The sequence below is a fragment of the Sceloporus occidentalis genome, unplaced genomic scaffold (assembly GCF_023333645.1).
Source record: "Sceloporus occidentalis isolate IW3139 unplaced genomic scaffold, rSceOcc1.0.p SCAF_7, whole genome shotgun sequence".
Classification (NCBI taxonomy): Eukaryota; Metazoa; Chordata; class Lepidosauria; order Squamata; family Phrynosomatidae; genus Sceloporus; species Sceloporus occidentalis.
This window is the reverse complement of record NW_028316987.1, coordinates 17,794,235-17,809,571: the sequence shown is the minus strand read 5'-3', so window position 1 is coordinate 17,809,571 and position 15,337 is coordinate 17,794,235. Positions and strand designations below refer to the sequence as shown.

Sequence of the window (15,337 nt, the reverse complement as noted above, 5' to 3'; positions counted from 1 at the left end):
AAATACCACAGACAACCCACCCATGGCAAGCTAAGTCAGTCTTTGGAATCAGACATCTATCCACTCAACCCCGCTTTGTCACCTTGGCTCGCTTCTTGCACAACAGTGCGACAATGCTTAGATAGCCAGCAGCAGCTGCATATCCAAGAGATGTCAGGCCACTTTCAGAAGAGGCATCAACGTTTGCTCCAAATTCCAGCAGCAGAGCTACCATCTCAGTATAACCAAGGTGAGACTGGACACACAGTATTGGTGCATTGTTCAGCACTTCAGTCCTGTAATTGATGTTGGCACCACCTAAAATCAGCAGCCGACTGACCTACACAGCAAGAGACAAAACGGAGTGGATTAGAACAGTATTCTCTTAATTTCTAATAGCTGAGGCACACTACTCAGTTTTCTGAATTAAAATGAAGGAAAATAGTTTTCTTAACTAGAGATGAGCAGGCTTCTTCCATGGATGATCTGAGTTGCCAGTAATTTTTTCCAGAGTTTGGGAGAAAGAACAAAAAGGTTTCCTCCTCCCCAGAAAAAGTCTAAAATTTGATCACAATTGTTGCCTCCCTCTCGAATGATCTTCCAAACATTAAACTGCTGCTATTGATTTAGGCAAACAAACATGATCTCACTGATGGATCAGTGGCAGGTCCTCCCACCCATTCTTGTGAGAATAATTGTATGTCATTAACACTTTTGTACCCAGGGGGATATATAAAGCTCTCTCCAACAGCACTCCTCCTCTCTAGTCATGCTAGTGGTAGATTCCTGAGCTAGTAAACTAGACTTAATACAGCCCCTGGAACACTTCCTAAATCAAAACATTGACATTTGTCTTTTTCAACTAACATTTTTGAATTTTAAAGTATTATTTCATAAAACTCCAAATGAAAATGAGAAAGAATGAAGTTGAAACACTAGCAGAAATGGGACGGAATGGATTTATTTATTCATTTATTCTACCTTCCCAGGGCAGTGAATAAGATAAAAACAATATGAAAGATTTACAGTATTGAATCACTAATTTGTTGTTGCATTTGTTATGTTTTTATGCTATTTTGTGAGATACCCTGAAACTTTGCAAATGTGAGTGAAATATATAAATCTAATAAATAAATAAATAAATATAGACTAAGTGAACAAAGCTGTCTCGTGTATAATACCAAAATCCATCAAGAACAGTGAACTGGATGCTTCTGAAACATGAAAAGCAAGGAAAACCTGAAGCAACTAAGTTTCTTTGTCATCAATCTCAGCATCTGGTACTACTTTAAACATCAAAACTGTAAAATTATTGATGTATGTTTAAAATACATTTCACATTTTATCCACTTTTTAAGTACATATTTTACATATTAGAAGGGAAAAGTAGCAATAGAAGAAAAATCCAGAATCCTCACTGAATGAATGAGTGTGTGTGTGTGTGTGTGTGTGTACATGTATATAATATTACTTGCTCAAGAAAATCACATAGAATCCATCAGGTTGCCATAAGCTGACAGGTACCTTGAAGGCACACACACATTTGTTGGACTCCCAAATGGATTGTATAGATGTGAATCAGGATCAAACTATATGTGTCATCAATTGTGTTACTGTAATTTGTATGCATTTTTATAAACCTATTTGTATCTGATGGAGAACAGTGCAATAAGAGTGTATTGAATCCTTTTCTGCCCCTGCTCTATAATTCCCTCAAAAAACCCCAAAAACATCCCCCACACTATTTGCTTAGGGAGAGAAGCCTCCATTGGTGCCACTGAAGGCTTCTCATCTGATGTAAATTGCAGCTTGCCTTGGTATGTGAAAGATTAATCTTCTCACCTCTATGTATGCTCAGACTCCCTACAGCTACCATTTGCACATTAATTACATATATACAGCTTTCTAGATGTGTCCCAACATATGACAAAACTATATGAAACAAGGAGGGGATTCTTTCTGAATAGGAAGAGAGGTGAATTATAGGACACTAACTTTGAGAATCAAAATGTAAATGAAGACTTTCATGTCAGGGATTAATTGTTGAGGGGAGTTTTACAAATGCAAATACTTTGTATACTCATGTATAAATTGAAAAACTGTAGTTAAAAATCTACACCCCAAACATAGATCAACGTATAACCATGAATCAGTGTAAGTACTGCAATTTAACTCTCTCTCTCACACACACACATACATACACATATAGGAATAATCTTTTCTGGAGTAACATGGCAAAAGGCAAGAGCTTAGTGTGTCCGTGCCAGGACAGGAAAACAGCAACACTGGTGGCTTTTTAGCATATCCCCTCAAAGAAGCGTCAAGAGAGCTGGTGCTTCTTTTAGGTTCTCCTGGGATGGACTAAGCTTTCACCTTTTGCTACTCTATTCAAAGAAGGGGATTCCAGCTATGTCATTCCAGCAATGACTGGGCTTTGAAGGATATAAATAAGACATTTGTGTATGTTATTAGCTTTTCTGGGTTAAAATCAGGCAAAGATGCCACAATAAATTTAGAGGCTGTAATCACTGGTAACTATAGGGCAAAACAGGCCGCCCCTGACAAAGCCAGACTGCATGCTGCAGCCCAACCTGCCTTTTTCTTCTGCCATGGCAGGAAGCCATCAGTGTGTGGTACATAAATACTGCGCCACCAAAGTACCCAGAAGCCACCCCCTGTGTAAATGGCCAGGCGGCTTGAAGCCATCTTCCAGATGTCTTGGGGGCATGCCACACCCCCAAGCCAGCTGGAAGTCGGCTTTTTATGCCAGTCTGTTCCAGTCAGCATTTTCTTTTATCTGCCTTTACATCCCTTTTGACATAAGCATGTTTTTTATACCCACCCACACCCACTTGCCTCCCACACACATATCACACAGCCACAGTTTACTGTAGTTTGCTCCTCATCCATTCAGTCTCTAGGGTGACCAGAAACAGTTATACAGTGGTCCCTTCTTTTACGCAGGGATCCATTCCACCCACCCACCCCCCGCCTAAAACAAATTTTGTGTATGCTTGAGCCTCATTAAAAATAATGGGGATCGTTTTCACGGCAGCGCACACATGCCATTGTCCCTTCCAGCGCATGGCACCACGTCTTCCGTCACTGCTTTCAGCGTATAATGTGCACACGTAAGACGCGGGCGTACTGTACCTACTGGAACTTTGTAAGTTCTTTGCATTGTTTTCCTAGGTTCCTAGGATCCTCTGCATCCTTTCTTACATGCCCTCAACTTATCCATAGGTTTTACCCTCGACTTATTCACAGGTCATATCAAAAGCCACAATTCCAGCCCCAAAACTTTCCCTCGACTTATACATGAGTTTGATAGTTTCTTTGCTTTTTCTTCAATTTCCTCATATCCCGCTCTACATTTTCTCTACTGTGGGAGTGCAAGCTTTCACTAAAAATAAAACCACTAAAAGTTAATTTCAATTTCATGATTAGCAAGAAATTTTCATTAGATATTGGCCACATCTCTGCAGAGGAAGATGAAAGGCTTTCAGTGCCAACCTCAAATGCAGACCTTCTGCTGCTTAGATCTACTCCTTTTACTGCTTCTACTCCTCTCCTCAAGGCAGCGGTACGAGCAACAAAGTCCCGTTTCCACTCTATTGCCATCCCACTTGCTCAAAAAAGGCAGAATTTTTACCTTTTTTTTAAAACATCAGAAGCCTTTGTTTTATCAGAATTTCAAGGGCTTTGCCCCACAACCTGACACCTAAAAGCCAGCATCTGTCTCCACTACCTTTATGTTGGGTGTGTATAGGTTCCGTAGAGAGGCCAGTGCCATGGAAAGACCTTCTGAACTGTAGGAAATCCAAAGCCCTTGGAGGATTGAAGAAGAAACACCAACTTTTTTGCTCAGTCCCTGTAAAAGACAAATTATAATTCCATCATTTAAAGCACTGATTTTCTTTTGCAAATTTTAACATACAGGAAATTTCAATCCTTGATCTACTTGTAAGGATATAAATAAAAGGTTAAAGGCTTTTCTGAAGACAAAGTGGACATCTGAGTCCTAGTTTCAAAGCAGGAGGTGCCAGAACACCCAGGATTATATGATATAGTGTAAATGGTCTGAAGTTTGGCCCCTTTCAAAGAATCCCCATATCCTGCACCACAGGAACAGGAAGTCAAGGTTATAAGAAGCCACAATTCATAATGGAAAGGGAAGAGGTACCTAATTTTTAAAAATACCTAAACAAGTACCTAAATTAAAAAAAAAAACTTGCTGATTATGAGATGATGTAATTCCCCTCTTATCCTAGGGTCCAATGGACACTGTATTAAAAGTATTGGGGGGAAGGGGAGAAATAAAAAAGAGAGATACAAGCTTCAAGCTACCTAGAAAAGGAATATTTATTCTAAAACATTTTTAAACAGCCAGTTTTGATACTTACTTCCTCTGAAGGCAATAGAATCTGATACACCTTTTGTTCAGAGGGAATTATTTTAGGAACCTAGGCCTGATACAGACGGGTGAAAAGCGCTGATCTGTGGGCAGTGTGACGGCTGAGCATCTCCATGCTCACACCCCTCCCTGCGCTACTTGGGCACCATACTTGTGTGCACCCATTGATGACATCCCTCTGGCAAAGCGCCCAAATGGGGCTGCGCTAAAGGGCAGTGATCAAGCCGCCCGGCAGCGGCTATGATGCCTCTATAAAGGCACAAAAAGGAGCTGGAAAAACAGCTCCTTTTTGTGCTTTGTGGAGGCCAGATCAGTGCCACTGTGTGCGTTTGCCACAGCACCAGTCCCAGGCAGAAAGGGGTGGTGTCTCACTACCTCTTCTTGTCTGTCTCTACCGGGCCCTATTTCTGGAAGGTTATTCAAGCTCACATTTATATCCCATTTGTGTATAACAAGCCATATTCCTGGGGACAATGTATCAATTAAATCAAGAGGCTTTCAATTAATGGTACCTGTTCCAGAGGTACTGACGATAAATAGGCTACAGCACTGTACGTACTTCCTTTTCTCCCTAGTAAAAGACCAACCCTGAATTACACTGAAATAAGCTCAGCCTAATGTGACAAATTAATAATGGATCATGTCAGAAATCAGAGTGGCAATAGAAAAATCTACAGAGTCACTTCTTCTCAATTTGCATAAACTAAAGGACTTTAGAAAAAATCACTTAGGATTCAGAGACTGTGTTTCCTTTTTAGTATGAGAATAATGGGACAAGAGGTCAGAGAATAATGGGATAATAGTTCAGATTCAGCAGCAGTGAGACAGTTCTACAGAAAAAGAAACCATTAATTCCTATTCATGTCCAGTCCTCTTTCAGAATGTCAACCCCTTTCCCTACCAGCTGCCAACCCTAAGGTACAAGAGAAAGAGGGAAGTAAGACAAAGTTATGACCTGTCCCTGAAGTAAACTCTCGTCTTTCTCCCCCACCCACTTACTCCATCTCACAGACTGAGAAAATAAAAAGGAGATAAAAAAGGCCCTCTTCTTCTTGGACATTCTGCAGATGTCTATCATCATCATCATCATCATATCCTGTCTTTCTCCCAATACAGGGATTCAAGGTGGCAAACAACAAGTTTAAAACAATACAATTTAAAAACAATTCAAAAACATTAATAGTAAAAATTAAGTACAAAAGCCATGAAAAGCCACTGAAAGACAATGTCCTCACATATCATACTCCTCTTCCTTCCAGAACTATAGTCGCCCCTTCGTTTTCATGGGGGAACTATTCCGGAACACCCCCCCCCATGAAAACTGCCAATATTCAAGACCCACTGGATTGAATGGCAGCACTCTTCCCCCCCCCCCATTTTATCCGCCTCCATTTGCTCCTTGTGCATAAGCAAGGGAAGAAGATCCCAATTCCGAGAAAAGGGAGAGGCGACCGTATTTTCTTAGCAACATATCTGGGGACAGAATCTTTCATGTCTTTTCAAAATGACCAGGGTAAAAGTGCTAGTGGGGTCTCAAAGAGTATTGTTCATGCATTCTGAAAACATCAACATGTATTAGAATTCAGAACCAACAGTGGAGGTGTCACTGTATGATTTCCTGCTACCTTAAAGATGTGTGCTTTGAGAATATGATGGCCCAGCTCAATCGTTTGCTGTCTGTTTAGTTTTCCCTCTTGACGAGAAAACCAGAAGGCGAGCAAGGTATGGCCACTCCTAGATAAAAGAAAAGATAGAGAAGAAACGTGGTGAAAAAGGGAAGTCAGAATTCTCTCTCCACTGCACCAACTGACAGTTATATCATCAACTAAAGTAGAGAATCAGTTTCACTTCAATAACCTCGCATTCACCTTATGCTTACCTGCTGTCACCACTGATTTTATCTTTGTGAAAATGCTAAATATCAAACTAGACTGAATTCTGAACACCGCTCAACTGAACTTCATTAAAAGTCTGTCTGTCTTTGTCTGTGTGTTGGCCAAGCTAAAAATGCAAGAGGATGCTCTAATAATGTGTTAACTGTGCCAAGTGTGTTTTTGAATGTACAACTCTCAATGCCCAGGTGTGGGGAGCATGTGTAACCAAGTTCTGGAGAGAAAGTTATTGATGCCTATACACACTTAAATCCCGACTTGGATTAATACAGCAAACATCTGGTTTAACCTGAAAATTTTATCACTGCATTTCTGAATATGCCAAACAATCAATTAGCACCAAGAGTAATAAAAAATTCCTTTGAGACACAGCATTAAAACTAAACAAAATTAACTATGCAGTCAGAAGAAACAATTTAAAAATTATTATTATTATTATTATTATTATTATTATTATTATTTCCTGTCTTTCTCCCAATACAGGGATTCAAGGCGGCAAACAACAAGTTTAAAACATTACAATTTAAAAACAATACAAAAACATTAAAATGTTTAAATGTAAAATTTAATAGTATAAATTAAGTACAAAAGCCATGAAAAGCCACTGAAAGGCAATGTCCTCACATATCATACTCCTCTTCCTTCGAAAACAATTATTTTCATATATGGGATGAACACTTAAGACACAAGTTATAGGATATGTTTTTCATGAAGAAAATTTCTGTTGATTTTTTTTAAAAAATGACATTCCCATCCTTCTAACCCAGAAAAAAGATTCTGAAAGCACTACGAAGCATATCCTAAGAGCTCATAGCAGCTCATCACAATTAACCACAAAATGTTGATTAATCTCAAATTACTGAAATGGAAGGCAGGAAGGGCTTCAGCAACTGGAGAATTTGGTAACTATAAATTCCATCTATGAATATTGAGCACTATGGAGACACAGGTATTAGAAGAGAAACTCTATTTAGATCTTAAGTGACTTCTCCTGTGAGAAGCTGATTCCATACTGCTCTGGGTACACACACACACACACACAAACCACACACACACACACAAAACCAGTTTTATACCAATAAAATCAGTCAGTCTTTAAAATGTGACAAAAGTCTTTATTTCCACTTTGCAAGGTAGGCTTCGTTCTTGGAGCCAGAAGTGACTGGTTTGCTTCCAAATTTACCATATGATTAAGTAAGATCAAGTGCAGAAGACTCTTATTTGGAAAACTGGCAGACTGAATAGATGATCAGAAATGTTGGGTGACCAATGCACTAATCGGTTTCCAGGTGCTTATTTAGTTTACGCTAATTTAAAAATTTATGCTTAGAGGCACAGGCTATATTACTGATTTACTGTTTTGAACTTTCTCAAGATAAAAGATATTGGAAAAACTTAAAACTGTATAATCCTATTAATGTGAATTTTATAAGAAGACTAGGAAGGTCTCGACTGAATTGATGTCACGTGGGGAAAAACTCTTATTGTACTTAGAAATATTTGGCCACAGGGACACAGCGGGAAAGGACTCTTGGCCTGTAGCCTAGAGCCTCAGATGCTGGGGGGCAAGGAAGGAGAAATATTTGGTGAGATTAAGCAGCAAAGAGTGGTAACTAACTGACATCTGAATCCCCATATTTTGAGAAGCAGAAGAGTCTAAACCACCCTTCCAACCAACCAATATTTTCTACCATACGGAGAAGCAAGCTATATTCTCCTTGGAACTAAAGGAGTGTGGAGGCATTCAACACTTAGCTTTTTAGAAGGAACTGTCAGCCTTCTCTCAAGATCAGCTACATCATGGCTCCAGTGTTCTACTGTGTGGTGTTTTCACTATTCCTTCCTTCAGAACTACAGGAGAATGGAGGTACCAACAATTTAGGGCTTGTCTACACAGGTGAAAAATCCTTCTCAACCCAAAGATGGTGCTGTCTGTCTCCATAATGCAAGGCAATCTCCAGGGAAATACCACAAGCTTTTACTGTTTACCTCACTTTGCTTTGAAGTAAGCAAAGTCAGGGAAAACCATAGAGTTTTCTCCAAAGCCTGACGTGAATGTGGGAGGTCTGGTGTGTGGACAGCTGGATCAGGCCTGATTCAGGCTGAGTCAGTTGTCTACAGGCCAAACGCCATTGAGCACTGCAGGGAAAGGGGATGGCCTATCCATGGAGCTAATAATAATAATAATAAAAATAAAAACTTTATTTATATACCGCCCTTCGAAACATCAGGGCAGTTTACAGCAATAAAACTACATTCAATACAATACAATTTACAATTTAAAAACAATACAATTAAAACAATAAAAGAACTTGTGCCAAATCGTAAGTTGCTAACAGAGGGGGGAGGGCTCTCAGGGGAAGTATCAGGGGTAAGCCTGTTTAAAAAAGAACGTTTTCAGCCCCTTCTTAAATTGGGCCAGGGAGGTTGCTGAACGGAGCTCGATGGGCAGCGAGTTCCAGAGAGTAGGGGCCGAGGTGGAAAAGGCCCTTCTGGTGGTGTTGACTAATCTGGTCTCTGGAACTCTTAGCAGATGCTGCCCAGTAGATCTGAGTGTGCGGGACGGATTGTACAGAGAAAGGCGGTCCTTTAAGTACTCTGGGCCCAAGCCATTTAGGGCTTTATAGGTTATGACCAACACCTTGTATTGAGCCCGGAAGCGAATAGGCAGCCAATGTAGGTCTTTTAAGACCGATGTTATATGACTGGTCCTAGGTGTATTAGTGACCAGTCTTGCTGCCATATTCTGCACTAACTGCAGCTTCCGGGTATGGTACAAGGGTTGCCCCATGTAGAGCGCATTGCAGAAATCCAACCGAGAAGTGACCAGAGCGTGTACCACTGTTTCTAGGTCCCCCCGGCTCAGGTAGGGACGCAGCTGGCGTATCATCCGAAGCTGATAGCAGGTGCTCCTGACCGTCGCATCCACCTGAGATGTAAGGTGGAGCGACGAGTCAAGGAGCACCCCCAGACTGCGTGCAGAGTCCTTCACGGGAAGCGTGATCCCATTCAGGACAGGTGGAACCACCGCCATCCCTGGGCCAGGAGGACCTATCACAAGTACTTCCGTTTTCTCTGGATTCTAGCTGAGTCTGTTTTCCCTCATCCAGCCCATTACCGACTCCAGACAGGCCACGAGAGGAGAGATGCCATCCCCGGTCACTGCATCAGTCGGAGACATAGAGAAAATTATTTGGGTGTCATCAGCGTACTGATAACCCCGCGCCCCATGTCTCCGGATGCTCTCTCCCAGCGGTTTCATGTAGATGTTAAAAAGCATGGGAGACAGAATGGCTCCTTGAGGGACCCCAGATGTTAGGGGTCTCCTGTCGGAGCACACGTCTCCCAGCTGCACCATCTGGAACCTCCCAGAGAGGTAGGACCGGAACCACTGAAGCGCAGTGCCCCCTTGCCAGCAGGAGCTCTGTGAAAAAGCTGCCTGATACACTGCCACTTCTACTGAGAGTAGAACAGGGTGCCTATGTTATCAATCAGAAGGGGCTAGGGGGACCTCCTTTCCTACATCACATGGCTGGGCATGCCTTGAAAACGTCAGTCAGTGGGGATCCAGCCATATGATGTAGGATCATTGGGGGGGGGGTCTAGATCACTAGCCACAAGGTGTCCAAACATGTGATCTACTGGGGGAAAGGGCTAGATGGCTGGTTATGACATATCCAGGATGTGTCTAGCCATGCATTTGGGGATGGGTGGGTCCCTCTATCCTCTCCTTTTGCTGATCAGACAAGTGTCCCATTCTATCCTCAGTAGAAGTGGCAGTGTGCCAGGCAATCTTTTCTGCCAGCAAGAAAGCAGCAGGAGCAGCTATTCAGGGGAAAGACCAGTGGAGGCTAATATGGTATTGGCCCAGCTGGCCCATGTAGACACCACTGCACTGTCACATTGGGTTCGGCCCAGTGCATGTGGCTGCCATTGTAGGCAATCTGGAGTCAGTCTGGAGCATAATTCTCCAGGGTGGGCCCTGACTTTCAGCCAGTATAGACAAGCCTTTGGTTTTATTTGAAGGTGGACTGAGTGAGTGAATGGAAAGTATTTAATTAATGAGCAACATTAATGGAAATCTTTAAACTGAAGGAAGTGTATAATGCTTGGTGGCAATATGGAATGTAGCCTTCAATACATTATTACAACTTTAAATTATTTCTGTTTTGAACTTTACCAGGATTTTGTGTGGGTTTGTTTTTTTTTTTGCAATGTTTATTGAAATTGTGTTGATTACATTAACACTTGATATAGTATGTTGTACTGCATATTTATTTCTTGTTGAAAGATTGAATAACTATGCATTTACACTTACATCTTAATTTCCTAATGGCATATGCACTTAAGAGTTTAGCCACCTTGATCTTATTGAAGAGGATAGAAATATTATTATTCTGAGTGAAGGAATGATTTATTGCAGGTACTTCTTATTTAAGAACAAACAAATGTCAGATGTATTTTATTATATTTTGCTACTATTATGAAATATTTATACCTTTAAACATCCTAATAAATATTTGACAGTCTACACCTAATAGCTATATAGTTTCTTGCCAAAATACTATTTGGTTCTTATGTAAACATGCTTCAGGGTTGTTTTTTTAAAAAATTACATTCATCCTAAATGCTGGATTAAGGTGTTTACTTAAAGATATTTTGATAACTAACCAAATTTTATGGATTACAATGGATTCTAGAAATATTAAAAGGAAAGTATCCAGTGAAAGAGATTCAAAGGTTTGCATTAATTCAAAAATATAGTATCAATTAGTGCCAGAAAACTACTCCAAAGGGAGATGCAAGAGGCAGTGGGATTCACTGATTTTGGTAAAAGCAGCAAGATCTAGTAGAGGTACATTGGTGGAAATTTGTCGCATATCAACCAACTGCAGCTCAGGAGGCAGTGACAAATTCAGAGATAACTTCAGATATTTATTCAATGTTACAGTGATTTAATGGAAATGTGAACGTTTTTGAAGAAAAAATATATTGTCATTTTCCTTTACATTTTCTACATGATCACATAGTTAATATATCTGTTCCTGGAAGGTCCCAAGGTTTGTTGGAATAAAAATCTAAACAAACAGCACTATGAAGACCAAGGATCTATCAATATGTGTCTGGGAGAAGGTTGTGCAGAAATATGATTCAACGCTGAGTTAAAGGTAAAGGTAGTCACTTGACATGAATGTCTAGTCGTAACTGACTGTAAGGGGCGGTCCTCATTTCCATTATTAAGCTGAAAAGCCAGTGTTGTCCGAAGACTACTCTGGTGGTCATGTGGCCAACATGACTGCACCGAATGCTATTACCTTCTCATCAAAGTGGTACCCATCTATCTACTTGCATCTGCATGCTTTCACACTGCTAGGATGGCAGAAGCTGGGACTAGTGACAGGAGCTCACCCCATCATGGGGCACTCAAGCCTCAAACTGTCAACCTTCAGATCTTATGACCATCAGAACTGGCATCTTAACCACTAAGCCACCGCATCCCCAAGGCTGAGATATCCCCTCCCTATTTTTTTTTAATGAATAAATCCCAAACTATGCACATCTCTTCCAACTCTATGATTCCATGATTACAAAGTGGAAAAAATATGGCTCAACCCTCACTGTCTAGAGAAAGGAATTTACCAAATCTAAGGCCAGGAAGGCATTAGAGAAGCAGCCACAAGGGCAATGTTATTTCTGAAGGAGCTGGAGACAGTACCAGCTGAAATGGGAGAAACAGTCCATGGAACAAATATCCCTGGACAGTCCACAAAGTTGGACATCATGGGAGACTGACGAGAAGAAAGCCATTACTGAAACAAACTCATATTGAAGTCCATTTGGAGTATGTGAAAAGGCAAGGGAAAGACAAAAGGCTTACGACCAACACTAAATATTTTGAACTTGCTGCAAAATACTACGTGTAGCACAAAGACAATAGTGCTCCTTGCCCTTAGAAGACCATCCCTGTAATGAAGCATGTGGTGGCAACGTTATGTTGAGGGGTTTTCCTCAGTAGGGACAGGGAAGCTGGTCAGGACTGAGGCAAACTGAATGGAGCCAAATATAAGGTAATTGTAGAAGAAAATCTGTAAGGGAATTGGAAATGAGGCAGAACAATGAGCCTAAACACACAGCCAAATCACTGGAGTGATTGAAAAACAAGAACTTGAATGTCTTAGAATAGTTCAGTCAAAAACTAGACATACTCCAAGAATATGTGGCATGACTTCAAAGTTGCTGTTTATCAATTGCCCCCATTCATCCTAACAGAGCTGGAAAAGTTTTATCAAGAACAGCCAAAAAGCACATGATCCAGATGCACAAAGCTGAAAGAGAGTGATCCAGCCAACTTGACACTGTAATTCTACAATTGTAATTCTAGAAGCCAAAGGTGCTTCTACCTAGTTTTGATTTTGAGAGGATAAATATCAATGAAGCCAATGCGTGCCAATTTGTTTTGCATAATTAATTCTTGTGTAACAATGAAAATATTGTGCACTTTCACAGTGTTGAGTATCTTATGCTGATCAAGTGGCAACAATGCCAATTAACTCCAATCAAATTCCAGGTTGTAACACAACAAAATGTGGAAAAATCAATGGGGGTGAGTGAATTTTTCTACAAGCCACTGTAGAACAGGTGATGCACAAATATAACTAGCTGCAATCACAAGTGGAATACAGAAGTGTTAAATCAGTTGCTAAGTTAAATAACTGGATTGTGTACATTAAAATAGTTGGATAAGATTAGAACAGTTTGATGTATAGGAAGCTTCTGCATCTAAAACACATGTATGAGGCAGAGATGAGCTTTACACTTTACAAAACAGAAACATTTTGAAAGGAGTAATAAGGGATTGGCTACAAAAGGTGTCAAAGTAGCCTTCACCAAATATGTTCAGAAGGGCAAGCAACCAATCTCCCTCCCAACTTTGAGCCACTGAGATGGGAAGCAATTGACTGGCAGTCCAGCGGTGATTCTTTTTGCCTCCCCAGCTCCCAGTCAAGCAGGGAGAAACCAGCAACTCCTCCCCAAAATGGCTTTTCCTACTCCAAAGAAGAAGACTGGAATCCATTACCTGAAAGCACTCCCAAAGGACAGATTTTTGCTCTATTCAAGCCAAATTTTCCCTTGTGAAAGACTGTGGAGGGTGGAAGAGTTGATGCTATTGTTTAATGGCACTGTGTACCTTCGGAAAATAATGTGCACTAGTATGTTGTGCCATTACTCAACTTCTTGGAAAGTACTAGGTGGGAGGAAGTTTTGCATGTTGCAACCTGAAGGTGCCAAGTGTGTACTGGATGTTTTGAGCCCAACAGCATTTAACTCTCTCCTAGCCTTCCCTTTTCATGATTTGCGGTTTTAAAAGGCTTCTCTTAGGTCTAGGGTGGATCAGTGAGCCTGTAAAATGGGGTAGAAATTCACACAAGACAACTAGCACGTCCTCAAAGACCATCTCTTTTGCAATGATGCTTCATTTCTCCACATTTAAATCTCAAAAGATTAAGTAGGGAGAGCGTTCTTCTTAATAGTGGCTTTCTCAATGGTGTCTCCCCTCCCATTTTAAGCAGAAAAAATAGATCAAGGCAATGGCAAACCTCCTCTGAACAAATGTTGCAAAGAAAACTCCATGACAGATTCACCTTAGGCTTGCCATAAATTGGAAATGACTTGAAGGCACACAGTAACAACAAATGCTGCTAAATTTAAAAAAAATTAAGACCAAATATAGATTTTCCATTAGAAGGGTAAGTTTATATGATACAACTACAGCAGAAATAGAAAGCTGTGGCAGGTCTGGGTGCAATTTGCTGTCCTTGAGGCCCTCTATGATACAGAATACTAACAATAACACTAACAAAAACAAAACAAAACATAGAAATTGACTGTTGATGTGAAACAGTTTAGAGAAGCCTTACAATCTAATTAAAAGGTGAAACTTCCAAGAAAGGCAATTCAGTCACCTTTCTTGGCCAGTAAAAGGTCCATCAGTTGGTTAAAATGATAGTATTTTTTAAAGTTGTCTTTAAGTATTACAACCCTAGATGCATTTAAGAAACGATGTTCTTTCACCAACTATTCTACATCAAAACTGATAATTACTTACCTAGGGTCACAGAGAAACTTGGTTTTTTCTCCTTCTTCTCTCCAGATTAGCCATTCTCGAAAAGATGGATGGACAAACATTCGGGTCATATCTCTGCGTTTGATAAGAAACATAGAGAGGTTCTCCATCCTTTGCTGAAAGTCCTCCCATTCCAAGGTACCTTCAATGTTCCCTGCATTGATGGCCTGAAATATATGCTCATCAGTCAAGGGGTGCAGAGATGCTACTGCCACATTCAGGAGAGGCATTACCCGGTCAAAGGAAGACTGTGTTGGGAACTTCATATTGCACTGCAGTAGATATACCTCCGAAAGGGAGACAGGAACTACCTTATAGCTGGAGCTTTTTAACACCAAATAGCCCTTCTCTATAAGATCAAATGTGAGTTTAAGGTATAGGTAGGATCCTTGACTCAGGCTTTTGAGATGAGAACTGAGTTTGCCAAAGGTTGTGTTGTCCATTTTGCCATTAAGAGAAATGTTATTCTGTATCTCAGAGCTGCTATGTATTCGATGTAAGATGTAGGCTTGGAGATCCTGATCTATAGCTTCATTCTCTTCTAGTCTGTCCAGGAATATCCTATGGAAGGGCAATAACTTAATTATTTCCTAAAATGGGGGGGAAAGGAAAAAAAGAGAGTAGAGAAAATTCTGGAGCAATTGAAAATAGTATAAATACATTAAAAAAAGGAATACATTATATGTAAATACAGTGGCTCAATAACTGGCAATACTGTACAAGCATGTTTTTACCTTCCAAGTGAAAGAATTACAGGTCACACACAATGATGTTGTTACACCAGCACCATATAGAATCTCTCTCTCTCTCTCTCTCTCTCTCTCTCTCTCTCTGGATTTAAACACATTTACCCTACCCTACAGCTATGAAAGGCTTCCAGCATGGTTTACAAAGATCATGGCCAGACTCTACCCTCAGGCTTACAAT

The 15,337-nt window shown here is 40.5% G+C and overlaps 1 protein-coding gene across 6 annotated transcripts in view; it reads right to left on the bottom strand.

Moving 5' to 3' along the window:
* The window catches only part of TANC2 (tetratricopeptide repeat, ankyrin repeat and coiled-coil containing 2), a 248,381-nt gene that overhangs the window by 27,221 nt on the left and 205,823 nt on the right, over window positions 1-15,337 (bottom strand). For all 6 annotated transcript variants that reach the window (XM_089532213.1, XM_089532214.1, XM_089532215.1 and 3 more), the window contains 4 exons: window positions 14,393-15,000; window positions 6,019-6,127; window positions 3,728-3,850; window positions 83-319 (listed from right to left, as the gene is read on the bottom strand). In XM_089532213.1, coding sequence (XP_089388339.1) covers window positions 83-319; window positions 3,728-3,850; window positions 6,019-6,127; window positions 14,393-15,000 — 1,077 coding nt within the window. The remainder of the gene's footprint in view (window positions 1-82; window positions 320-3,727; window positions 3,851-6,018; window positions 6,128-14,392; window positions 15,001-15,337) is intronic.